Source organism: Belonocnema kinseyi, chromosome 9 (genome assembly GCF_010883055.1).
Source record: "Belonocnema kinseyi isolate 2016_QV_RU_SX_M_011 chromosome 9, B_treatae_v1, whole genome shotgun sequence".
Classification (NCBI taxonomy): domain Eukaryota; kingdom Metazoa; phylum Arthropoda; class Insecta; order Hymenoptera; family Cynipidae; genus Belonocnema; species Belonocnema kinseyi.
The window spans coordinates 96,098,975-96,126,830 of record NC_046665.1 but is presented as its reverse complement, the minus strand read 5'-3'; the positions used below and the strand labels follow the sequence as shown (position 1 = coordinate 96,126,830).

At 26.6% G+C, this 27,856-nt stretch overlaps 1 protein-coding gene across 1 annotated transcript in view; it reads left to right on the top strand.

Annotated features, from left to right (window-relative positions):
* LOC117179629 (transmembrane protein 231-like) overlaps nucleotides 1-16,122 on the top strand; it is a 47,050-nt gene extending 30,928 nt beyond the window's left edge. The window contains exons 6-9 of the mRNA XM_033371631.1: nucleotides 1,031-1,062; nucleotides 5,835-6,093; nucleotides 9,187-9,591; nucleotides 15,524-16,122. Of these exons, the coding sequence (XP_033227522.1) occupies nucleotides 1,031-1,062; nucleotides 5,835-6,093; nucleotides 9,187-9,591; nucleotides 15,524-15,652 (825 nt within the window). The 3' untranslated portion in view covers nucleotides 15,653-16,122. The remainder of the gene's footprint in view (nucleotides 1-1,030; nucleotides 1,063-5,834; nucleotides 6,094-9,186; nucleotides 9,592-15,523) is intronic.
* The last annotated feature ends 11,734 nt before the right edge of the window (nucleotides 16,123-27,856 follow it).

The window sequence follows — 27,856 nt, the reverse complement described above, 5'->3', positions numbered from 1 at the left end:
TTTTTAGTTGAATTTTTTTGTTTTTTCTTTGAAAATTCATATAAAATTTAATTAATTTGTTGAAAATGCAACTATTTCAATAAAAATTCAACTTTTTTGTACAGAATTTTACTGATTGGTTGAAAGTTTAACTGTTTAATTAAAAATTGATTTTTGGTTTGAATATGAAGATTTTTAGCTTCAAATTAAACTTCCGTTTTTAAAATTTTGATCTTGGATAAAAAAAATACACTTTTGGATGGAATGAATTATTTTCTTTTATACCGTTCTGGTTGAAAATTGATATTTTTAATTGCAAATTCATCCTTTCTAGTTGAAAATTCATGTATTTTGTTGTCATTTTTGTTTAAAGTTGTAACTGTCTGTTTGAAAATTAATCTTTTTAGCTTGAATATTCTAAAATTTCGTACAAAATTTTAACGATTTGGTTGAAAATAACTGTTATTTTAAAAAATGTATACTCGACATTTCGTGACAATTTAACTATTTGGTTCAAAATCCATTTTGTTGCCAGAAATCATATTTTCAGATTGAAAATTCAACTGTTTTGTATATAATTAATCTTTTTGGTTCCGAAATTAATTATTTTTTTAATTTAAGATTTTTTTTCCATAAGCCCCAATAAGAAAATGTAACTATTTTTGTTTGAAATGTTTTGTATAATATTTTTGGTTTAAAATTCGTTAAAAATTCTTTTTTTTTGTTGAAGATTTAATTTTTTTGTTGAAAATTATGTTTTTTTTCTGAAATTTAATTATTTTAAATCAAAATTTACCTTTTCAATTTTTTAGCTGAAAACGTAACTTTTTGTTTCAAAATTAATGTATTTTTTTAAGTTGATTTTTTTTTTAAATTCAAGTCTTTTTTTTAATTCAACTATTTTAGTTAAAATATTAACTATTTGTTTTATAAAGAATGTATTTCGTTAAAAATTCGTCTTTCCTTGGTGGAAAATTAATCCTTAAGTTGAAAATTTATCTTTTGGTTAAAAATTTTATTATGTTGTTGAAAATGCAACTATTTTGTTAAAAAGTCATTTCTTTCTAAACATTCAAATACTTTGTTGAAAGTTGAACTACTTTGTTAATTTTTTTTTTTGAAGATTCGTTTGATTGCTCTAAAGTTTAATTATTCCATTTTATAAAAATTAATCTTCTTGGTAAAAAAATCAATTTTTGGGTTGAATGTTGAACTGTTCTTCTTTGAAAACTCATTTTTTAAAGATTCATCATTTTAGTTAAATGTCAATTTGTTTGATTGAAAATTGCATTTTTTGTGGAAAATTTGTGGTTTTTTAAGTTTGAGGATTAATTTTTTAAACTAAAAATGTAACTATTGTATTTTTGATTCAAAATAGATCTTTTCTAGTTGTAAATTCTAGTATTTTGTTGAAAATTAGTTTTTTTGTCAAATTTATTTATTCTGATTTTAGTTAAAAATTAATGTTTTAACTTAAAGTATGTATTTGACCGAAAATTCATGCATTTTGTTGAAAATTAGTCTTTTTACCTTGAAAATTAAACAATTTTGCAGAAAATTAAACTATTAAAATTATTTTAAATTAAAATTAACTTTTTTGTTGAAAATGCATCTTTTTTGTTGTAACATTAATATCCTTGGTGGGAAATTCATGTTTTCGTTTTTGAACTGAAAATTTAACGATTTTATTTTTAGCTGTAAATTAATTTTTTTAAGTTAAAAATCGAAGTATTTGGTCCTCAATTTTGTTTCTTAATTAATAGTTAGCGTGTCCGCCTGATCAAAGGACAGGAATTTAAATTATTCGCCGGAAATGATCAGGAATTTCATTTGGTGGCCGAGATAATTTAAGTGAAGCTGTTTGCTATTTTTTTCCAGCGTAAACACTTCAACTTAAATTAGTATTTACCTGAAATTCTAAAAATATGTATTTTTAAAACAAAATACGTAGATTTACGTTTCAAAATAGAAATATTAAAACTGTAATTAAGATTTTAGACAGGGAATTTTGTAGAAGAATTATGATTTTTGCTTGCAAACAGTGATTTTTAAAAAAGAATTTCAATTTTGTTTTTAAACGGGGATTTTTCGAAAAGAATTATGATTCTGTTATAAAACAGAAAATTTTTTAATAGAAATATGTAATTCTAAATTTGAAAAGGAATTTTTTTTCAACTTTTGTAGTTCTGACTGAACAGGGAATTTTTCAAATTTTTTTTATACCTGAGGAATTTTCGAAAAAAATTCTGATTTAGATTTGGAATGGAAATTAAAAAATGTTCTATATAATGATGGGGAATTTACAATATTTCAAAAATAAATTTTCAAATAATTTGAAAATTATTTAAAAAATGAGAAAGAGTCTGAATTTCTTATGATATTTTAACAATGGTTTTTAATTCTACAGGGTGGCGTAATTCGAAAATCTTTCACTTTACCAATTTTCCATTTTAATTTTTAAGTGTATATTTTTAATTTAAAGACTTTTAGAATGCAGTTTTAAAGGCTTAAACAATTAAAAAATTAAAGCGTTTAAAATCGAAGATTTTTTATAAAAACATTTTTTGTTTGTCAGCAGCGAATATAAATTAATTAATGATTTTTTAAATTTAATTTTACTTCAAGATTTAAAAAGTGAATAACAATCGATTTTACAAGAAGATTTTGGAATCAGTTTACAATTTTAAAATTAGCAGATTTTAACGTTAAAAATTAAACTGTTTCAATTGGAAAATCTTATTAGTTAAATCAATGTAAACGCCCAATTGAAACTTTATAAAATATGTTTAATTTCTAAATAACTTGTGAAATATTCCATTTTTGAACCATTCAATTTCAAATTTTTTAATTCCTTATAATTGATTGTTCATTTAAAATCAGTAATTATAAATTAAATATTCAAAACTAAACAAAAAACTAAACTTTGAACTTACAACTTTAATTGTTCTATTAAAAAAAAATTAATTTGTAAGAGAAATTGTTGAATTTTTATCTATAAATAACAATTGAGCACCTTATAAAAAATCGAGAAAGTTGAAAAGATACTTAGAGTTTTAAAAAATAAAATAAAAATTAATTAAAAATTTGAAATGATTTCAAATAATTTAAACGAAGTGTCTACGTGTGTCAACAAAATACGGCTATTCGTACCAAAGTTTGATACAAATAATGCACGGTTTTTATTATATTTACAATATTGTTTTAGTCTAAAATTTAAAAATCAAACGGTTTTTAATTAAGAAAAATAACAATTCCTTCATGTTTAGAAATATTTGAGTTTTTATGTAAAAAGGGTATTATAAATTAAATATTCAAAACTAAATAAAAATAATAATAAACTTTTAACGTTACAATTTCAATTTTTCTACTTTAACCAAATTTAATTTGTAAGTCAAACTCTTGAATTTTGATGTATAAATAACACTTGAAAGACTATTATTATTAGACAAAATTCGAGTAAGTTGAAGAGATATTTAGAAGTTTCAAAAAAATTCAGAAATAATTTAAAATCTTGAAATTAGTTCAAATAATTTAAACGAAGTGTCTACGTGTCAAAAAAATACGGTAATTCGTACCAAAGTTTCGGCGCAAATAATCCACGGCATAATTTAAAAACAAATATAAATTTAGGCGGATTTCGAATAAAAAATTTAGAAGTTTTTTTTAGAATTTTGAAAGGCTTCAGAAGAATAAAAACGTTTCCCATAGGGAAATTGAAAATGATTTTTTCTGCTGAAAAATTAATTTTGAGTGAATAGTTAAAAAGATTTGTAAAGATTAAAAAAATTATAAAAAAATGAATATAGAAGATTTTAAAAGGAAATTTTTTTAATTTGGCATGATTCAAAAAACACATTTGTAAGTAAAATTCCAATCACTTTAAATGTTTACAAGTTTAAAAAATTTTTTAAAATAATTTTAAAAAATGCAAAACAAAATAATTTGAAAATAATATATATTCTTATATAAAGGCTTAATAAATCAAAAATATTGCTTTTGTCTAAAATATGAAAATTAATCATTGTTAATGAAGAAAAATAAGAATTGCTTTATGTTTAGAAATATTTGATTTTTCATCTAAAATAAATATTTATGAGTAAAATATTCAAAACTAAACAAACTAAACTTTAAGGGTTACAATTTTAATAGTTTTATTTTAAAAATTAAATTTGTAAGTCAAATTGTTAAATTTTGATGTGTATAAATAATAATTGAACACCTATTATTCTTAGAAAAAATTGAAGTAAGTTTAAGAGATATTTAGAAGATTAAAAAAATTCAAAAGTAATTTAAAATTTGAAATAATTTAAACCGATAATATCCGGTTATTCGGAAATTACGAGCCAAAAATTTAGAAGATTTTTAAGAATTTTGAAAGACTTCAAAAGAATAAAAAGCATTTCGTACAAAAATTGAAAATGAGCTCTTATTTTGAAAAATTAATTTTGAGAGGATTTTTAAAAAGATTTAGAAAGATTTACAAAATTATTAAAAATAAATGTAAAAGATTTTAAGGAATCTATTTTTTTATTTTGCAGGATTAAAAAAAAATATTAGGAAAAATTAGAATCATTTAAAAAGATGTTTAGAAGTTCTGAAAAAAATTTGTAAAATAATTTAAATTCTGAAAAACGTTAAACATCTAGATTTTTCAAGATTTTTGAATAAAATTTTGAAGAATTTTAAGGATTTTTAAAATATTTAAAATTAAAGTAACTTCACTGCTAATTTAAGAAGTGTTCAGTTCATAAAAAAATGTAATCGTTCAATTTTTAATGTTTCTAGCTTATAATTGCTTAAAATGATATTACTTTAAAAAATTTGAAATTCATTTTTTGATTCATTAATTTAGAGTATTTAACCATTGAAGCGCATACTGGGTGTATAACACCCAGCGACTCATTTGCGCTTTAACAAAACGTACCGACTTCAAGAAAATGGAACATATGGCGCCAGATTAACAAATGACATGAAAACCTATTTTTCTATGTCATTTTCACATAATTTTCATTTTTATCATTTTTAAACGCAGTTTAAGATTAATAAAATTGGTTAATCACGCAAAGTACGGTGTTCCATTTTTCATTGAATTGAAGCTTTTATTTTTTAGAATGAATACCTTTTTTGGAACGAACACTATAAGACTAATTTTATTTCGAAGCGACGTATCTCGGAAGTATTCAAGTAAAATTTTAAGTAAAAATATCAAAAAGTTATGAATTTTAGAGTGAAAGAAGTAATTTTAAAATTTTTTTCCAAAAAGGATTTTTTTAACTACTTTAAATTTCAAAAACTGTTATGAAACCTTTTTTTCCTTAAACTAGATAGATTAAACATCATTAATTAATTTTTTTGTAAAAAACTATCCAATACCGTTAGCACAGCACACGTTTGAATATCCTTGGGTACGGAACACCCAGTATGCTCTTTATGTAATTTTACGGAAGTGTGTCCTTGAAGGGTTAACATGGATTTTAACGTGGATTTATATTTTTGGAACTTAATCTGAATCTTTGAATTCTATAATTTATAAAAGGTAATTTAAAATTGTTAATTTAAAGAGTGTCAGTAGCTTCAATTTTATAGTGTAAATTGTTGAGCATTTGAATACCAAATTTTTCAATTAAAAAGTTTTTAAACTTCCATTTTAAAAAATTTAAATTCAAGTCTTCTATTTCAAGTGCTTTAATTTGCAGCTCAGTTTTTATTTTTTCAAATTTCATTCACCGTGAAAAATGTTTGCGAACCGGGAAATGACCGGGTTTTTTTTCTTTTTTTTAAAACGGCCACCCTGGTTTTAAATTCTAATTCGGTAATGAAATTTATTACAGATTAACCGAATATAATTAAAGTAGAGCCATGTCCACAAGATCAAAGGAAAAGGTGGTGGCGGCTTTTCGGAAGCTATTTCGATCTTCGGAGAAAATCAGCGAACAAGAAGGCGCTGGTGGTGGCTCAACAAATTCGCCTTCTCGTCGATTACTGAGTCGTCATCATCGCCCGGATGCGGTCACACCAGCCGAAGGATCTCTTCCTGAAAATCCCGGATCGAGCCACATGAACCATGCCAGCTGCTTTTTCAAATCCAAAAAATCAGCCGAAACGTGTTCACAGGTATTTTCATCAATTTTCAATCATTTTAGACATTTTTAGGAAAAAAAACCTGTCCCAGTTTGATTTCAACCATTTTTTAAATAATGAGTTGAATTGATATCTTTTTTCAATTATGATATAATTCAGTTTACCATGTGTTATTCAAAATTATTTTGCTTAAAAAATTCTTCATTCTGGATTTTTATTTTTAAGCGTATATTTTTAATTTAAAGAATTTTTCAATTGTGAAGTCTTGAAGACTTAGACAATTAAAAACTAAAAGCGTTTGAAGTTTAAAATTTTGATAAAAAACAATATTATTTTATTAATTGTAAATACAAATAAGAATTAATAATTTTTTCATTAGATCGGTACTTTAAGTATTAAAAATTGAACAATAATTTATTATTCACTTCTTAACCCATTTTATTTGAAATTTTTTAATTGATAAAAAAAACAATTATTTAATATTTAGCTATTTTCAACTATTTAGTTGAAATTTGGTCTTCTTTAATTAAAAATTCAACTATTTCGTTAAAAATTCATGTATTTGGTTGAAAAATAGTATTTATTTGGTAGAAAATTAGTCTTTTAATTTGAAATGTTAATATTTAAGTTTTGGTTGACAATTAATCTTTTTTATTAAAAATTAATTTTTCTGTTTGAAAATTTACACTATTTCGTTGAAAAATGATTATTTTTTTAGTTCAAAATTCAACTATTTTGCTGATAATTTGTCTTCTTTAATTAAAAATTCAATTAGTTTGTGAAAAAATGTATGTATTTTGTTGAAAAATTGTATTTTTTTGGGTAGAAAATTAGTCTTTTTATTTGAAAATTAATCTTCTTCTTTAAAAATTCATCTTTTTTGTTGAAAAATCAAATGCTTCAGTTAAATATTTAGCAGTTTAGTTTGAAATTCACGTTTTAGTTTAAAATTGAACTATTCTAGTTAAAGATTCATAATTTTATTTAAAAATTCATCACTTTGTTTGAAAATGTTTTTTTTAAATTACTTTTTTTTGAAAATTAATTTTTTTCCCTTAAAATTTAACTTATTCCAAATGAAAATTCCATATTTGTAGTTGAAAGATCATGTGTTTGATTAAAAAATAATTTTTTAACTTGAAATTTAATTATTTAAGTTTTGTTTGACAATCTTTTTTAGTAAAAATTAATTTTTATCCTTAAAAATTACACTATTTCAGTTGAACATTCTTTATTTGAAAACTCTTATGTTTGGTTTAAATTATTTTTTGAACTAAAAAAATTAATACTCCAATTTCGGTTGAAAATTATTTTTTTTTTTTTAGTTCAAAATTCAACAATTTTATTAAAAATTTGTCTTCTTTAAACAATTCAATTATTTCTTTAAAAATTCATATATTTGGTTGAAAAATTGTAATTTTTGGTAGAAAATTATTCTTTTAATTTGAAAATTAATCTTCTTTTTAAAAAATTAATCTTGTTTTGTTGATAATTCAAATGTTTCAGTTAAATATTCAGCAGTTAAGTTTAAAATTTACAGTTTGGTTTAAAATTTAATTATTCCAGTTGAAGATTCATACTTTTATTTAAAAATCCATCACTTTGTTTGAAAATGTTTTTTTTTTAATTAGTTTTTTTTTTTGAAAATTAATTTTTTTCACTTAAAATTTAACTTATTCGAATTAAAAATTCCATAATTGTATTTGCAAGGTCATGTGTTTGATTGAAAATTAATTTGTTAACTTGAAATTTAATTATTTAAGTTTTGGTTGACAATTTTTTTAGTAACAATTAATTTTTATCTTTAAAAATTACACCATTTCAGTTGAAGATTCATTTCTGTAGTTGCAGTCTTTTATGTTTGGTTTACAATTATTTTTTTGAACTAAAAAAATTAATATTCCAATTTCGGTTAAAATTTTTTTTTTTTAAATTCAAAATTCAACATTTTTGTTAAACATTTGTCTTCGTTAAAAAAATTCAACTATTTCTGTAAAAATTCATGTATTTGGTTGAAAAATTGTATTTTTGGTAGAAAATTGTTCTTTTTATTTGAAAATTAATCTTCTTTTTTAAAAATTAATCTTGTTTTGTTGATAATTCAAATGTTTCAGTTAAATATTCAGCAGTTAAGTTTAAAATTTACAGTTTGGTTTAAAATTTAATTATTCCAGTTGAAGATTCATACTTTTATTTAAAAATCCATCACTTTGTTTGAAAATGTTTTTTTTTATTAGTTTATTTTTTGAAAATTAATTTTTTTCCCTTAAAATTTAACTTATTCCAATTTAAAATTCCATATTTTTAGTTGAGAGATCATCTGTTTGATTAAAAATTAATTTTTTAACTTGAAATTTAATTATTTAAGTTTTGTTTGACAATCTTTTTTAGTAAAAATTAATTTTTATCCTTAAAAATTACACTATTTCAGTTGAACATTCATGGCTGTATTTGAAAACTCTTATGTTTGGTTTACAATGATTTTTTTAACTGAAAAAGTTACTATTCCAATTTCGGTTGAAAATGATTATTTTTATAGTTTAAATTTCAACTATTTTGTTCAAAATTATTGTATTTTGTTGAAAATGAAATTGTAGTAAATTAATCTTTTTATTAAAAAATTAGTCTTGTTTAAAAATTAATATTTTTCATTGAAAATTCAAATATTCCAGTTAAATATTCAGCAGTTTGGTTTAAAATTGAACTATTTCAGTTGAATAATCAGAATTTTATTTCAAAATTCAGCACTTAAAAAATTATCTATCTTGTTGGGGAAAATGTATGTGTTTTTAAAATTAATTTATTTTGCAATATTTTTCTGTCTTTTGTTAAAGAACTTTCAGAACGAACCTTACGATTAAAAAAAAAATGTTTGCGTTTTGCGGCAAATATCAATATATTACTTTCAGTTGCCCGGGAAAATGGTAAAATCCGGAAAACCCGTGAATTTGAAATCGTCCGCCGAGTTGCCACTCAGTTACTTCAAATTAAAAAAAAATAACTTTCAGCTTTAGAGTTTTAATTTTTCAATTTAATTTATCGTGAAAAATCCGGGAAGAATGGCCAGGCTCTTTTTTCCTTGATTGAAACGGCCCTAAATATTTTTGAAATAAATTTTGTTGGCAGGGCGTTTCAGTACCAGAAAGAGGAGTTCGAATGCGTCGTTTGATGAAGGAGCTCAGTGAAATACAGAAAACACAGAATCGTAAAGATTCGACTTTTACAGCAGAACTCGTGAATGAAAATTTATTCGAGTGGCATATCAGATTGCACAAAATTGACCCGGAAAGCAAATTGGCAGCTGACATGAAAGAACTCGATATACCTCACATTCTACTTCACGTTGTCTTCCCAGAAAACTTCCCTTTCGCACCTCCTTTCATGAGAGTGATATCGCCCCGGATTGAGAAGGGATTTGTGATGGAGGGTGGTGCGATATGCATGGAACTGCTCACGCCCAGAGGATGGGCGAGTGCTTACACTGTCGAGGCTGTGATTATGCAATTTGCTGCTAGTATTGTTAAGGGCCAGGTAAATATGAAGAAACATTCAATTTTTAGAAAATACACTCAACCCTTGATATAAGACTGGTTTCGGGCCGAGCATGCATTGACCTTGATCCTGAATCGAGGTATCAGGGTTTTGGCCGGGAATTTTATTCGCCGTGAAAAAAGTGGAAGATGACACCGGGAATTTAAGTAAAAAAACCGGAAATATAGGTCTGGTCGGGGAAAAATTCAAATTTTAATTATTTAAATCATTTTCTTTTCTTTTAGAATTAGAAAAGTGTTTTCTACTTTATTTAAAGTTGCAGGGTTGCTAGAATATCCCAAATTTTAAATTTGTTTAGGTATGAAACCAAACATATACCGAGAAGATAAATAATATTAATGCAAAAATCATTTTGATTTTGAATAGGTTTTAAACAATTTTTAGTTGATTTTTCAAATTTAAAAGATAAATTTTGAATCTATCAAGTGATAATTTCATCTAAAATTATGAATCGTCAACTGAATAATTAGTTGAATTTTTAACCGAGAAGATTAATTTTCTATAAAAAGAATGAATTTTTACTAAATATTTTTGTTTACAACCGAAGAAATAAATTCTTAACAAAAAATAAAATAGTTAAATTTTCTACAATACAGATAAATTTCTAACGAAAAAGATTGCACTTCTAGCAAAAAAGGTAAATTTTTAACTAGAAATGCAATTCTTCAATTGAATTTTAAACTAAAAAAATTTAATTTTCAATCAAACACATAAATTTTTCAACTAAATAGATAACTTTTCTACTAGAAAATAAAATAGTTAAATTTTCAGCTAGTAAATTACATATTCAACCGAAAAACAACGATTCTGAAGAAAATATGAACAAATTTAACCAAAAAAGTTGATTAAAAAAAAAAAGATTGAGTTGTAACTAATGAGAGTATTCTTCTACCAAAAAAACAAACTAATTTTCAACCAAGAAGATTAAATTTCTATTAAAAAAGATAAGTTTTCGACGAAAAATGGAACAGTCACATTTTCAGATTTAAAAAATAATAAAAATTTGAATATAGTAGTTGATTTTCAACCGAAAAATATGCTACTTCAATGAAATTGTCAAATTTGTATAAAATAGTTGAATTTTCGATAAAAAATGTGAATTTAACAAAATAATTAATTGTTAAATCAATTAGTTCAATTTTCAACAAGAAAATATCATCTTTCAAATAAAAACTCGATTTTCACCCAAAAATGGAATAGTTACATTTTTAGTTAAAAAAATTGATTCTGAAAATTTTTTGTTTAACAAAATAGTTGAATTTTCAACGAAAAATATTTTCTACTAAAAGAGATGAATTTAAAAACAAAAAAAAGAATTTCCAACAACAACAAAATTAATTATTAACCAAGCAGTTAATCTGTCGATACAAAGAAACGGATTTTCAACAAAATAGTTGACATTTTAATTAAATTGATAAATGTTTAAGCCGAAAATATGAAATTTCTCAAAAGAAAATAAATGTTTTCACAAAAAATGGTCGAATTTTTAATATAAAATTTGGATTTTCGATAAATTTTCAACCAAATATTGGAACATTCAACCAAATAGTTGGATTATCAAACTAAAAAACCGAATATTTTGAAAATACTTGACTTTTAAAGAAAAAAGTTAATTTTCCACAAAAAAAGATGAATTTTCGGCGAGAGTACTTTGTTAAAAATTCGTCTATTTTAGTAAAAAAAATTCATCTTCTTAGTTGGAAATTAAACTGTTTAATTAAAAAATAATTTTTTTTATTCAGAATTAATTTTTTAATTGAAAATGTAACTGTTACATTTTTCATCGAAAATTGATATTTTTCGGTTAAAATTTAATCTTCTTCGTTAAAAATTTACTTTAATTTTATTGAAAATTATTTTGTTACTGAAAATTGAACCATCCTATTTTTAGTTGAAAATTTATCTGTTTTGTTGAAAATTCGTTTCTTTTTTGGTTGAAATTTAATTTGAATAATTGAACATTTAACAATTTTATTTTCTGTGGAAAATTTATCTTTTTAGTTAAAAATTCATGTAATTGGTTGAATTTTTTTTTGTAGTTGATTCATCATTTCAGTTGAAAATTCTCTGTATCCATTCCATTTTTTGTGGAAAATTTACCCATTTTTGATAAAAAAAAGTTAATCTTTTCCGTTAAAAAATTATCTGTTTTGTAGAAAATTCATCTATTCTATTTTTTTTAAGAATTTATTTTTTGATTAAAAAAAAGCTATGTAGTTTAAATAAATAGTTAATTTTTTCAATGGAAGAAATGAATTCTTAACAAAAAATGGAATAGCTAAATTTTCTACAAAATAGATAATTTAAAAAAAAAGATTACATTTCTTAAAAAAAAATTTTTTTCAACAAAAAGTGGAATAGTTCAAGTGAATCTTCAACCAAACTTAGAATATTTAATATGCTGAAAAAATATAGGTTCAACGAAAAAACGAATTTTCAACAAAATAGTTTTTTATTTATAAAAAATTTTTTTAACCAAAAATAGAAGAATTAAATTTTTAGTTAAACTAGTCAATTAAAAAAAAATGAATTCTCAACAAAATAATTAAATTTTAGTTGAAAATAATTTTCAACTAAAAAGAAAAGAATTTTCAGCCAAAGAAAGCAATTTTTAATCACAGTGATGAATTTTTGACCAAATATAGAAATTGTCAACCCAAAAGGTGAATTTTCTAAAAAAAAAATACGAATTTTTAACCTAAATATTTTTTTAAACTAAAAAAAGATAATTTGGAAAAAAGTTTATGATAGTTAAATTTTCTGTTAGAGAAGTAAATTAAAAAAAAAGAGTTTTCAGCAAAATTAATAAAAAAATTTAATTTAATAAATTTAATTAATAAAAAAAAAGTGAATTTAAAAAAAAAAATAGAATAGCTAAATTTTTCACAAAACAGATAGTTTTTAAAAAGAAAAAATACATTCCTTTAAACAAAAAACGAAAAATTCAACAAATGGAATAGTTCAAGTGAATCTTCAACCAAAAAAAGCAATGAATTTTCAAAAAAAAGGAAATGTAACCAAAGAAATTAATTTTCAACCCAAAAGATACGTTTGCTACCAAAAATGACTCATTTTTGAGAAAGTATATCAATTTTCATCTAAAAAAAACAAATTTTCAACAAAATAGTTTTTTTATATTTTTTTTTCCAAAAATAGAAGAATTAAATTCTCAACAAAATAATTCAATTTTTAACCCAACAGATGAATTTTCTAGCAGGAGAGATATAGTTCAATAAAATATATAAATTTTAAACTAAAAAAGATAAATTTACAAACAAAATATAGAATAGTTCAATTTGCAGTTAGAAAAGTAAATTTCAATAAAACTACTTTGCAGGAAAATTAATTAATTTTCAACTAATAATATAATTTAGCAAAGAAAAAATGAATTTTCTATAAAAAAGAAAACTAATTTTTAACTAAATAATTTTTTTTTTTCAAAGAAAGAAATGAATTCTTAACAAAAAAGAGAATGCCTATATTTCCAACAAAACAGATCATTTTTAAACAAAAAAGATTACATGTCCTTAAAAAAAAATTCAACAATATTTGGAATAGTTAAAGTGAATCTTCAACTAAAATTCAATGCATTTTCTAAAAATATTAAAAAATGTAACTAAAGAAATTAATGTTTAACAATAAAGATAAAGTGTCAACAGTTAAAAATATAATTTTCAATAAAATTAAAGTAAATTTAATCTTTTCTGCTTAAAAATTTAACTACTTAATTAAAAGGTGAAAATTAAAATATTTGGTTTAAAATTTTTGTATTTTATTGAAAAATTTGAATTTAATGGGAGAATATTTAATCTTCTGGGTGACAAATTCATCTTTTTGGTTGAAAATTTGTTTAAAAATTCAAATATTTGGTTGATTCATTTTATGGGTTGAAAATCGATCCTTTTGTTTGAAAATTAGTTTTTTCTTGCTTAGAATAAATTTTTTAACTGAAAATGTAGCTGTTCCATTTTTTGTCGGAAATTTATCTTTTTTGACAGAAATTTAATCTTCTTGATTGTAAAATTATACTATTTCGTTGAAAATTGACTTTGATTTTATGAAAAATGAAGCTTTTTACTGAAAATTTAATTTCTTTAAAAAATTTAATTATTATATTATTACTCTCATTAGCTAAAACTTCATATTTTCGGTTAAAAATTAATCTCTGTGGTTAGAAGTATTTTATTTTTATAGAAAATTTATCTTTTTAGTTGAAAATTCTATTTTTCTTTATTCTTGAACTTTTATTTTTAAAAAATTTTAAGTATTCTAATTTTGGTTGAAAACTGATCTTTTTTAAATGCAAATTCATGTATTTTTTTTGAAAATAAGTCTTTTTGGTTGAAAATTAGTTGTTTTTTTATTTAGATTTAATTTTTTCTAATTGAAAATGTAACTGTTCCATTTTTTGTCGAAAACTGATCTTTTTTTATAGAAATTTAATCTTCTTGTTTGAAAATTACACTATTTCGTTGAAGATTTATTTTCTATCATTTGAAATATTCTGATTTTGGTTAAAGATTCATCATTTTAGTTGAAAATTCATTTGGACTATTCCGTTTTTTGTTGAAAATTAACCTTTTTTGATAGAAATAAAATCTTTTTCGTTAAGAATCAGTTTCTTTGATTACAAAAAAAAAATATTTTAGTTGAAAATTCACTAGTTTTTAAGAAAACTCGTTTTTTTTTGTTTTTTAAATTTTACTTGTCTAACTGAAAATTGAACTATCCTTTTGTAGTTTGTAAATTTATCGTTTTAGTTGAAAATTTATATATTTAATTGAAACTGTTCTTTTTGGTAGAAAATTCATCTTTTAGATTTAAAATTGAATTATTTTGTAGAGAATTTATTAATTGTTTTTTTTTTAATTGGTTGTTTTAACTGAAAATTTAATTCTTATATTTTTGGTTAAAAAATAATTTTTTTTGCACGAAAAAAAATTAGTTTAATGAAAATGTTATTTTATTTTGTTGAAGATTTATTTTCTATAATTTGAAATATTCTGATTTTTGTTGAAAATTCACTGACCGTTCCGTTTTTTTGTTGTTAAAAATTAACTTTTTTCGATGAAAATGTAATTTTTTTCGTTCAAAACGTATTTGTTTTGTAGAAAATTTAACTATTATATTTTTTGTTAAGAATTCATTTCTTTAATTGCAAAAAAAAACTATTTAGGCGAAATTTTTGAAAAATTCATCTTATGGGTTGAAAATTCCACTATTTGGTCAAAAATTCATATTTTTAGTTAAAAAATCGATTCTTTATAGTTGAAAATTAATTTTTTAACTGAAGATTTAATTATTCCACTTTTGCTTCAAAATTTATATTTTTAGTTTAAAATTAATTAATTTTGCTGAAAATTCGTTTATCTTAATTTAAAATTTACTTTTCTAACTACAAATGGAACTATCTTTTGTTTGTAAATTTATTCATTTTAGTATAAAATTTATATATTTTATTGAAACTGTTAGTTTTTTGGTAGAAATTCATCTTTTGGGTTTAAAATTAAATTATTTTTTGTTTGAGGATTCACTTTAACTATTCAACTTTTTGTTGAAATTTTTTTTTAAAGAAATCCTATCTTTTTTGTTGAAGATTAATAATTTTAGTTAAAAATTCATTTCTTAGGTTCAATTTTTTTTATAGTTGACAACTCAACTGATAGTGTTTAAAATTTATTTAGAAACCAATTTTTTTGCATTAATATTATTAATCTTATACCTGTATTTTTTGTTTTCTACCTAGAAAAATTTAGAATTTGGGATATTGTAACAACCCTTCCTAATTTTAATCGATAAATTTTCCCGCGCAATTTAAATAATTTAATTATTATAAACAAATACAGAAAATAAAATTGTTTTAATCCCAATTTAAAATTCTTGTAAGCTAACAAAAAGTGTTTAATTTCAGGGTCGAATAGCGAGAAAGCCAAAGACAAATAAAGAATTCAATCGACGCTCGGCCGAGGAGTCATTTAGAAGTCTAGTCAAAACACACGAGAAATACGGTTGGGTCACTCCCCCCTTGGCAGAAGGTTGAAAAGGCCGAAGACCTTTTAAAAAAAGAAGTGCCACAAAAAAAAAGGAAAAAAAAAACCAAGAAGGATCCGCGTTTTTTTTTTCGAAAAACGTTATCCAAATCTCCCAACGATTGTCCCTTCTTCTCCGAATCTCGTGCCACTTTTCTAAGTTAAGAAATAAGAATGTTGATTAGCAGAGTACGATTTTATCGCAATTAATTCTAGATGATCATAGTTTCTCGTTCGTGTTGGGATTCTCTGATTATATTATCCGATCTCTTGAGTGACTGTTACGAGGATTGTTAGATTATGTCTGGAAGAGTTATTTGTTGCAGTTGTGGATTTGTAACAAACAATATGGTCTTGTTCTGGCGGGCCGCTATTTTTTACAACGATTTCATTCAATTTCGTCCTGTCGCGCCATTCGTCGCTCATTATTCAGACGCACTCGGTAAGATCAAATTAATAAATCGAATTTGCCTGAAATTCATATGAGTTGGGCTTTTCATTCAACAGTTTTCAAGTTTTATCGAGTTTGGGAGAGATATTTGAAAATATTTACAAGAATTTCAGTAGGATTTTATGTTTTTTTTGAAAATTTCAGAGGGTTTTCTTTTAGGAATAGTTCGATTTCAAGAGTTTTTAAATAATTAGGTGAGTTGTTATGTTTTTCAATTATGATATTATTTAGGTTGCAATGCGTAATTCAAAATTTTTTTGTACTTTAAAAATTTTCCATTTAAAATTTTTATTTCGAAGCTGTGACTGAAAGTTTATAAAATATTTTCAACTTGAAAATAACTTCATAATAATATATTTTTAATTAATGGATTTTAATCAATTTAAAATATTGTTTCAGGCTTAAATATTCCATTTTTAACCCATTCAATTTGAAATTTTTAATTAAAAAAAAGATTATTTATTCAATATTTAGCAATATTTTAATTTTTATTTAAGACAAGTAAATTGAAACCAAATATTTAAAAGTAAAGAATCTTTAACTGAATTGTTTGACATAGAAAACCTGGAATCGTTAAAATTTCAAAGAGCCTTTAAACTTTGAACCTCACAATTTTAATTATTGTATTTGAAAAATGCTTAATTTTTAAGTGAAAATTTTAAATTTTGATTATAATTTATAATATTGTTTCAGTCTAAAATATTCTATTTTTAACCCATTCAATTTGAAATTTTTAATAAAAAAAAAAGATTATTTATTCAATATTTAGCAATATTTGAATTTTTATTCAAGACAAGTAAATTGAAACCAAATATTTAAAAGTAAAGAATCTTTAACTGAATTGTTTGACATAGAAAACCTGGAATCGTTAAAATTTCGAAGAGCCTTTAAACTGTGAACGTCACAATTTTAATTGTTGTATTTGAAAAATGCTTAATTTTTAAGTTAAAATTTTAAATTTTGATTATAATTTATAATATTGTTTCAGTCTAAAATATTCTATTTTTAACCCATTCAATTTGAAATTTTTAATAAAAAAAAAAGATTATTTATTCAATATTTAGCAATATTTGAATTTTTATTCAAGACAAGTAAATTGAAACCAAATATTTAAAAGTAAAGAACCTTTAACTGAATTGTTTGACATAGAAAACCTGGAATCGTTAAAATTTCGAAGAGCCTTTAAACTGTGAACGTCACAATTTTAATTGATGTATTTGAAAAATGCCTAATTTTTAAGTGAAAAATTTAAATTTTGATAATAATTTTAAATATTGTTTCAGTCTAAAATATTATATTTTTAACCCATCCAATTTGAAATTTTTAATTAAAAAAAAAAAAGATTAATTATTTAATATTTAGTAATATTTGAATTTTTATTTAAGACAAGTAAATTGAAACCAAATATTTAAAAGAAAAGAATCTTTAACTGAATTGCTTGATATTTATAATAGTATACATAAATTATATGTTTGAAATTTGTTAATAAAATTATTTTTTTTTCAATTTAAAAAATTTTTAAAATGGACAAAATTTTGGTTTTAAAGCCAAAAATTAAAAACCTGACAATTAAAAAAAATTTTTTCTAAAAATTAGAAAACCTGGAATCGTTAAAATTTTGAAGAGCCTTTAGACTTTGAACCTCACAATTTTAATTGTTGTATTTGAAAAATGCTTCATTTTTAAGTGCAAATTTTAAATTTTTATATATAATTTACAAATAAATATTTGTAGAAAAAATTTGAGTAATTTAGGAGTTTTAAAAAAATAAAAAATTATCTTGCAAATTTCAGAAAGTTTTCTTAGAATCTTCCAGAATCTCTTTTGAAAATTTTGTTTAAATCTTTGACAATCTTTCTAAATATTCTCTTAAAATAATTTTTCAAAATGAAAAGTTATTTTTAATTTTCCTAGGGATCTTCAGAATTTTTTTTTTATTATTTTGAAGCCGTTCAAAATTCTTGAAAGGAATCTAATTTTTTTTTGTTTAAAATCTGTGAAAATTTACATTTTGTTTTATTATACATCCAAATTAAATTTTTTTTTTAATTTTGCAGGATTTTCTAAAAAAATGTAGAAAAAATTTAATGAATTTTGACAGATATTTAGAAGTTCTGAAAAAATTTACAAAATAATTTAAAATTTAAAACAGCTTCCAGATTTCTCAAGTTTTTGAAATAAAATTTTGAAGCTTTCCAAGGATGTTAAAATTTTTGAAAATTTTCATTATTTAATGTTTCTAGCTTAAAATTCCTTAAAATTATGTAATTTTGAACATTTTAAAGTTCATTGATTGGTTTTTTTAATTTAGAGCATTGAAAATAATAACGTGGATTTATATTTTTTTATATTGAAAATTGTAAGTACCTTTAATGTCGTGCGCGTAAATTATTGAGCATTTGAATAAAAATTTTTAAATTAAAAACGTAAATTTCCATTTTAAAAGTTCTAAATTTAACAGTTCCACTTTGAGTGTTTTCATTTGCAGCTCAGTTTTTATAACCTGAAGTGGAAATTTTTCTAGCTTTATTGTTATATTTATTAAATATCCTTGACTGTGAAAAATGTTTGTGTACCGGGAAAAACCCCGGAAATGATCGGGAATTTATTTCGTCGATTACAACGGCCACTCTGGATTTTATGTTATTTTACGGGATTTTATTATATTTTTCATTTATTTTAGAGAATTTATTCATAGCTATTGAGGGACTTCAAATAATTTCCAAGATTATTAAGAGTTTTTAAAATATTTTATGGGATTTCCAAAACTTTAAAAAAATGGAAAGATTGACACAAATTGTAAACATGTTGACATTTTTTTAAAGCTTTCAAGGAACTTAAATAACGTTGAAAAGTTTTTTTTTTGATGATTTTAGAGTATTTACAAAATTTTCAAGGGATTTTTTAAGGCCTTAATAAATTTCAAAAGATTTAAAATTATTTAGAATATTTTAAAGAATTTTAATGTGAGGTATTTCAAAAGATTCTAAGGGATTTCAGAGGTTTTATGAATTTTTTAGGATTTCAAAGAAAATTAAATATTTTAAGGAATATCATTAGAATTCATTTTATTTTACGGAATTTAAAGAGATTTTATAATATTTTCATGGATTTTAAAGAATTTTTTTACAGAAATAATGGGATTTCTAAGCAATTTAAATTTTAAAACAAAAATGGAAAAATTTAAACTAATTTTAAATACATCAGGATTTTTTAAAAAGATTCCAAAGAATTTAATAGACTTCAAAAATTTGAAGTGATTTCCAAATATTTTAAAGCATTTCTAATGAATTTCAATGTATTTCACGGGATTTTACAAGATTTCCGAGGATTTTAGTAATTTCAAAAGTATAGAAAACTAAAAGTAAGGTATTTTTTCAAAATCTCAAAAAATTAAAAAAAAATGTCTTATAAAAATTCACGTTATTTCACGGGATTTAAAGGAATTTTATCATATTTCCATGTATTTTGAAGAATTTTTATCAAATTTTTAGGGATTTCAACGCATTTTTATGATTTTAAAAATATTTTCATACACTCAATGATTTTATTAAAGATTAAAAAAAATTGAAATATTTAAACAAATTTTTAGCATGTCGGAACTTTTATAAAAGCTTTCAAAAATTTTAAATAAAGGTCCATTTGTAAAGAGATTTTAGGATATTTTAAAAGATTCCAAGGAATTTTCAAAAGCCTTCACAAATTTCCAGGAATTTCAAAAAAATTCAATTTATTTCGAGTATATTGAAGAATTGCAAGGTAAGTTGTTTGAAAAAATTCCACGGGGCTTTAAAGGATTTTCAAGATTTCCAAATATTTGGAATAATTTCACTGGATTTTATGAGATTTTTAAATATTTCAATAAATTTAAAGGATCTCAAATGATTTTTTGCGGGATTCAAAAGGGATCTTATAATATTTTCATGGATTTCCAAATGTTTCAAAGGATTTTTAATGAATTTTAAAGCATTTCACAGGATCTTCTAAGATTTTTGAGAATTTCATCAATAAGAAATTTTTAGGATTTTTTCAAGATCTCAAAATATTAAAAAAAATCACAAATGTTACAAATAATATCATAAAATCTTATGTTTTTAGAGAATTTAAAGAAATTTTATAATATTTTCATGGATTTAAAAGAATTTATTCACAGCAATTAACGGATTTTCCATAGGATTTTAAAGATTTTGAAAATATTTAAAAATATTTAAAAATATTTCATGGTATTTTTAAAGATTTACAAAAAATGGAAAGATTTAAATAAAATTTAAATATTCTAGGACTTTTTAAAAAGATGTCAAAGATTTGAAATGGATTTCAAGACTTTGAAGAGATATCAAAAGTTTTGAAATATTTTGGGATACATTAAAACATTCCAAGAATTTTTCAAAAGCTTTATCGAATCTCAAGGCATTTCAAAAGATGTAAAACTTAAAATATATTGAATTTCTTTAATTTCAATGGATTTTACGGGATCTTATAAGATTTCCGAGAATTTCGATAATTTCCGAGAATTCTAAGGGCTCTCAATAAGAGTTTTTTAATATGAACTTTTCAGGTTTTAAAAGAATTTCAATTATTTCAGTGGATTTCAAGGAATATCATCAGATCTCACGTTATTTTACGCGATTTTGAGAGATATTATAATATTGATTGATTGATTTATTGTCTCCATTGTATACTTTTACAAGCTTTTACAATTTTTTTTGTCCACCTCAGTTACAAAACCCAACAATTTACATGAATTCCCCCTTCAATTTTACATGGAAAACATTAACACTTAAATTTTAACTGAATACATTAGTCGAATACATTGAAGATAATTCATTCCCTTACATATTCATATCCTTGATTCTACATACTTTATCACAAATTGTCCATCTTCCAAACTCATTCTTCCTCTCACTCTGTCGCGCTCTCTCTGACCTCCCCCTCTGACACTTCTCTTGTTTTCTTTTCGAACTCTCTGGCAAATCGGCAGAGGACAGGGTTCGGTTTTCCCCTTAATGTTTCGATGACTAATTCTTCTAACTCCCGATCTCTCTTTCCGTCCTTCCATTTATCAACACCGTCAATCCATTTTTCCATATAGCCCTTGACAAACCCATATGTGCGTCAGGTTCTCTTCTACTTCTCCACAAATTCTACACGTAGTATCTTTGTACCCCTTATTCCCGTCCTTTCCTACATTCCCACATCTTAACCTTGTCAACTGCCCCGTTACCTCTGGACTTGTCCCTTTTTCATCCCAATAATTTTGTCTCCCCAAGCTGGTCTTCCATTTTCTGTATTCACTACAGTAATTGGAAATATCTATTTTCATCCAGTCCAACTGCATTTCCTGCTCTATTCTTCTTTCTACTCCCTTAATCATATTATCGTTAATCTCATTGACACGACTCCTTTCGAATATCCAATCCAGCGTCTCTCCATCCCCTACAATTTTGCATGCTTTCTGTAACTCTTTACCCCATGCCGACGGATTTCCATTCTTGATTCCCCTCATTTCTTCCTTTAGACATACTTTTGGCCATCTCCTCTTTCATTCCCAAAATTTCTACCATATATTTCGAAGCCCTCATTCTTGCTTCTATCTCAAGGCTTAACCTGCCTGTCTCCATTCTCCAAATGTACCTAGGAGTTGTCCTATCTATTCCCATTGCCGTCTTGACTAACCTTCCCTGGATTTTCTCCATTTCTTCCCTTCTTTCCCACCCCTAAATTTGTACTCCGTATAGCCCCTCCTCCCCCCGCTTTAGCTAGATTATACAATCTTTTTCCCAGACTATCAAGACCCGCCCTTTTCATCACCCCCCAAGATGCGTTTGTGGCTGTTTGCGCTTTTCCAGCCATTTTTCTTATATGAGTTTTATAAGCCCCTCCAGTTGAAAGCCAGAATCCCAAATATTTGAAGTTATCGACCACTTCTACTTCTTTTCCCTTAATTGTCCAATGTTCTCCCTTTTTTTCCTTCCCCCTTCCTAAAAATCATTATTTTAGTCTTTACATTTATCTCTAGCTTATTTCTTTTTACATATTTTCCGAAGCTTCTAATCATTTCTGCTAAACCTTCTGCTGTGTCTGCCACTAATGCCAAATTATCCGCAAATTTTAACCCAAAAATTTTTTCATTTCCCATCACCGTCCATCCTATATTTCTCCTTTCCCAATCATCCTCTTCGATGTCATTCACAAAAATATTGAATAGGGTTGGACTGAGAGGACACCCTTGTCTAACACCTCTTGTTGTATAGAAGCTCTCTGTTAATCCCTGACCAGTTATTACCTCATTAACCGTTTTCGCGTATATCTCCTCTATCATTCCTAATATTCGGCCTCTAATCGCAATTTTCTTCAGTTTTCCGTGGAGAATATTTCTGTCTACTGTATCGAAAGCTTTTTGAAAGTCAACGAAAATCCCATACAGCTTTCCTCCTTCTCTCTTAAGTTTATTACTGATTATAGAACTTAGCACGAATTTGTGATCTCTCGTTGACCTTCCTTCCCTGAATCCCGCTTGGCTTTCTCTTATTAATCCCTTCTTTTCCAGCCAAGCCCTCAATCTTCTATCCATAATGGTCGCTAATATCTTATATCCAATGTCTAATAGAGAAACTCCTCTGTAATTTCCTGAATCCTCTTCTTCCTCTCTCTTATCTATGGGATATATTCTAGCTTTTCCCCACCCATTTCCAACTTTTCCTTCCTTCCAAAACCCATTCAGTATTTCGTGCATCTCTATTAACCAAACTGCCGGTAATCCTTTTATAAACTCTGCCGTCAATCCGTCTTTCCCTGCTGCTTTCCCCCATTTCAAATTTTTTATTACTTTCGCTAATTCCTCCCTGGAGATATACTTTTTTAATTCCTCCTCATCCTTATCCAACTTCATTCTTTCTCCCTCCTGCGTTCTTGTTGGCTCCCCTCCCCCTCCCGCTTGCGGTTTATCCTTCCCCTCTTCGATCTCTTCCTCGCCCCCTCCTAGTAGTTGCTGAAAATGTCTTTTCCATTTCTTCTCAATTTTCCCTCCCTTTCTCTTCCCTCTCATTCTCGGTCTAAACTCACCTATTGCTTTCCAGAACTGCCCCATATTCCTACTGTCTCTTATTTTTGCCCATTTATTTTCCTTTTCTTCTTTTCTTTTTTTGGCCATAAGCTTCTTTAGGTTCTTACGTTCTTTCCGCCATTCCTCTCTTTCTTTAGGCCCTTTCCACTTTATAAATTTCTTAAAAATCCCCCAAACCCGTTTCTTTAACTGCCCTGTCTCATCTTCGGCCCTATTCCCTTCATTTTTTCCCCTACTTGAATTATTGTTCCCAACTCTGTATTTTTTCGTCATTCCTACCATCTCCGATGCTTTTTTAATGTTTACCTTGAACCTATCCCTTTTACTCTCCCATACCTCCCCCTCTAGCTCCCCATCTTAATTACAAAGTCTTTTTTCGGTCGCCCCTTGACTTCTTTTTATCCCCTAGATGCGCTTCTTTTTTTCTTGATAGGGTCCTGCATTTTTATTTTCCTATTCCCACAGCTCTACATCGCCGTTGTTCTTGTTGGCTGCTATTACTCCTGATGTAACATTCTGCGGTTCTGCCATATTCGATTCAAAAATTTCCCGCGGTACAACGTCCATTTTGTGTTACGCGGACTGCACTCTGCTGTCCCCTGCTGCCCCCCCCCCCCCGGCAATTGCTATTTGTCTAAGAAAATTTGCTTCCTAACCTCTACAACACACTGAATTCCTGAATACTTCCGAAGACTTTCCATAAGTTTCTAAGGGTTTAAATATTCTCCACTTCTCTATTTACTTCCAAGAGCTCCTGGAAATGTTTGTACCATCTATTCTTCTCAATTCCCCTTCCTATTTTCCTTCTTTTCCTCGGTCTAAAATTTCCTATAACTTTCCAGAAACTTCCCATACTCTTACTTTCCTTTACCTCCTTTCATTTGTTTTCCTATTTTCCGTATGCTTCTTAGCACACAATTTTTTCAATTTCTATTTTTCTTTATTTAATTTTAATTTGCTTTCCTCATCATTCTTCCCAAGAAAATTTTTCAGAGATATCCACACCTTTGCCCTCTGTTCCTCACATTCCTTATCAAATCCATTCCTCGAGCCCCTAGATATGTTACCCTTTTTTCCCCATTCACAACAAGGCCAACTGTCTCTGCTGCTTTCCATACGGATCGTCTAAAATTCTCCCACCTATCCTCCCAATTTTTATTCTCAACTCCCTTCTCCCACAGTTTCTCCATTTCTTTTCTGCACTCCTCTTCCTTTTCCTTATTCCGCCTGAGAGACCTCTTTCGTTCTTCTTTTTCCTTTTGACTTCTCACTCTGTGAAACCAACACTCTACTTCAAAATCCAAATCAAGTGGAAGGTGATCTGATTCCATTCTGGTTTTGACTTGAATTTTTTTAACTGGACAATTGTCCCCAATTTCTATTAGCAGTACGTAATTAAGGACCGAGCCCCCCTCCCCACAGATATGCGTCAGGTTCCCTTCCCAATCTCCTTTCATTTTCCCATTCAAAATTCTCAAACCTTGATCTTCACAAATTTCGAGTAATTTCTTACCCTCCGCATTTAACACTTTGATATCCTTTTCCTAGAATACCCCCTGACTGGCTCCCCTATATTCCAGTCCCCGTCACTGCTCTCTTCCCTCACTCTCGCATTCCAATCACCTTTTAAAATTAAATCATCGCCCTTTCCTCGTATTTCGCCTATAAAGATGTACAATTCTTTCTTAAATTTAGCGACTCCTACAATATTGTACAGCGAAACAATCTGAGCCTTTTTCCCATTATTTTCCCACCCATTTTTCACTATAAAGCCATACTTCCCCTCATCTACACACACACACACACACACACACACACACACACACACACACACACACACACACACACACACACACACACACACACACACACACACACACACACACACACACACACTTCTTTTTTAATTCCAATTAAGTGCCCCCCTTTTGCTCTACCTTTTTGCCGTCTCTTTTTGCCGCTTTCTACTCCCAATAAAATTTATATCTAGTTTACTCATAAACCCCGAAAGCCACTTTCCTCTAATTAGGTTTCCTGAAATATGATCAGGTCATATTTGCTCCAGAAATCCCTAGATTCCAGCACGTTCCTGGTCAATGCGATGTTCCAAGATAGACATTTGATTACTTTGCCTCTTGGCACCTCGAAACCCTTGAAAACCAGGGCCTTCTTTTACTCATTTTTTTCGTCTCAGTAGAAAGAACGTTTTCGCACTATTCACTTCATGTATCTCCAACTAGCCTTAACTCCTTCCTTCTGAGCCATCCTCACTTCCTGTTTTATCCAGATCTGGACCTCAGTTTCTCTCGGAATCACGTCGTCTAGCACTGTAATGTTCGTTTCTTTCAGTTATATTAGTTTTTCATAAGCTCTTTCTTAGCATCCCACGAGAACAATTTCACCAGGATTCCCTTCTCTCTTTCCTCCGTTTCCCACACCGACTTGTTTTTGGATAGCGCATCTGGAACAGCGCCAACAGTTGGCCGCAACATGAACTAAAAGTATCAGTATGTGGCGTATGTGTGCCATATATAAATTGTATATATGTGAAAAATGTTAAAATTGTATATATTTATTAATAAATTGGATAAACAAAGTGAGAAAGATATGCAAAGATACATATAAAGTATAATAAATTACTTTTAATATATCTTTATACATTTTTCATTTTATCTATTCATTTTATTGATCATTATATTCAATTTTAAGATTCAAAACTTATTCACAATTCATATAATAGCACAGGCGTAAAATAATTAAATGTAAATGTATTAAAATTAGCATTAACATCACGGGCTACCTCGACCGGAGCATCGCCAGGAAGATCATTCAGTTCTTTTTCAGGCAACGACACGCAAGGCACTATTTTTGTTTTGAACAAATGTCGCGGACCGTGTAAATAATCCTTCGGCCGGAAACGCAGAAAGCATACTCGATAACCGCTTTCATGGACTTCTCTGTAGGTTATTTTCGTCAAGAGAGGATTTGACACCGCTTCTAACCACAAAATACTCGGCTTTGCGTCCTTCGGAAATTGGCGATGCTTCACGTGAGGCGACGATTGACACCCGGGAGCATCATACCTCCGTTTGTTTAACTTTATAGTCATCGGATTCATTTTTTCAAATAAAATATATACTTTGGTACCGTTTGACACCTTGAATTTTCAAACCTTCAAATTCAATCACCTGTCCCGACACGCAGCGCCAACAGTGGGCCGCATCTTGTACTATGCTTGAAATAATAATCATAATTCTTCATATTCGCCCATTAGAGTTGAAAGGGCCTGAATCCGTGTGACTTTCAGAGTTCCTCCTCATTTCTCGATGAATCTGTACAGTCTGCTGCTGTTTTTTGCTAGGTTTTGCTTTTCCTCCCTGACCTTGCTTTCCAAGTTCTCTACATTATTTCTCCAGCTCCTGAATTCTCTCTTTCAGCTTAGAGTTCTCCTCCGCCCACTTGATCTCTCTGTCTCTCGCTCTGATAACAGCTGTCACTGCTGCTTCCTCTCTCGTAACTCTTTCCTCTTCTTTCTCAGAAAGTTGAGTATCCCTGTCCAAATTTTTCACTATTTCACTTAGTTCCTTCTTGACTTTATTTTCCCAGCAAGCGTCTAAAATTCGGATAAAATTTTCTTCCAATTCCTCTTCTTTATTAGCGAATGTTTTCCTCACTTCGGACTGAATCTCACTACACTTTTCTCCATCACTTTCCCCCAAATCTCTTTCTAGCTCCCCCAGTTGTCCATTCTTTTGAACATTCAATTCTTGTTCAACTGATGCACCATTCCCCTCTTCTGTGAGCCCAATACCGTCATTCTCCACAGGAGAAAAAGAGGATGATCTTCTCATTTTAGCACTTTTTTTGAAAATTAGTCCCTCCTCATTAGCCTCTTTCCTCATCTCAAGCTTCTTAGTGAAGAATTTTTCTAAGTTTCCCTCCGTTTCGCTGGCCAGATCTAGCTTAGACGGTCTGCCTCTTCTCCTCTTTACGTCAGGTGCAATTTCCCTATGGTGAATCTGGCGGGTGGAGATAGGCGTCGCCAGTAGCTCCATCTGATTGCCGGGAGTCGGAACACTTCCCGCGTACATGTCTCCCTCCAACCTAACCTCTCCATTCGCCATGACTTTTTTCGTTCAATTATCACACTTCTCACCAAACCAAAAACCAAAAACTCAGATAACACTTCCACGTAGACTAATCCGGATCCTGTGTCGCTATCGAAAGCATTTGCCAAAGCACGACTCTTTTAATCCTTCTAAATTGTAAAATAATGTACGAGCCTTTTCAGAAGAAAAATCTGCCCAAGTTAGATTTTAGCAGTTTTTGAAATAATGAAAGTGCAGTTTTGAGGATTTAAACAATTAAAAACATTTGAAGTTGAAAAATTTTTGATAAAAAACAGTTTTGTTTTGTCAACTGTAAATATAAATAAATTGTTTTTAAAATGGATCTGTACTCTAAGTATAGAAATCTGAACAATAATTGATTTGACCAAACAATTCTAGATCCGTTCAAAATTGGAGAATTTCCAGATTGTAACTGTTTCAATCTGAAAGTCTTAATAAGAATTTAAATTAATATATCATTTATTTCGAAAATTTTATTTTTAAATACAAATTTTCATGATTTATCAATAATATATTTTTAATTCAGACTTTCAGACCTTCCTTTATATTTTTAACTTAAAAAAAAATC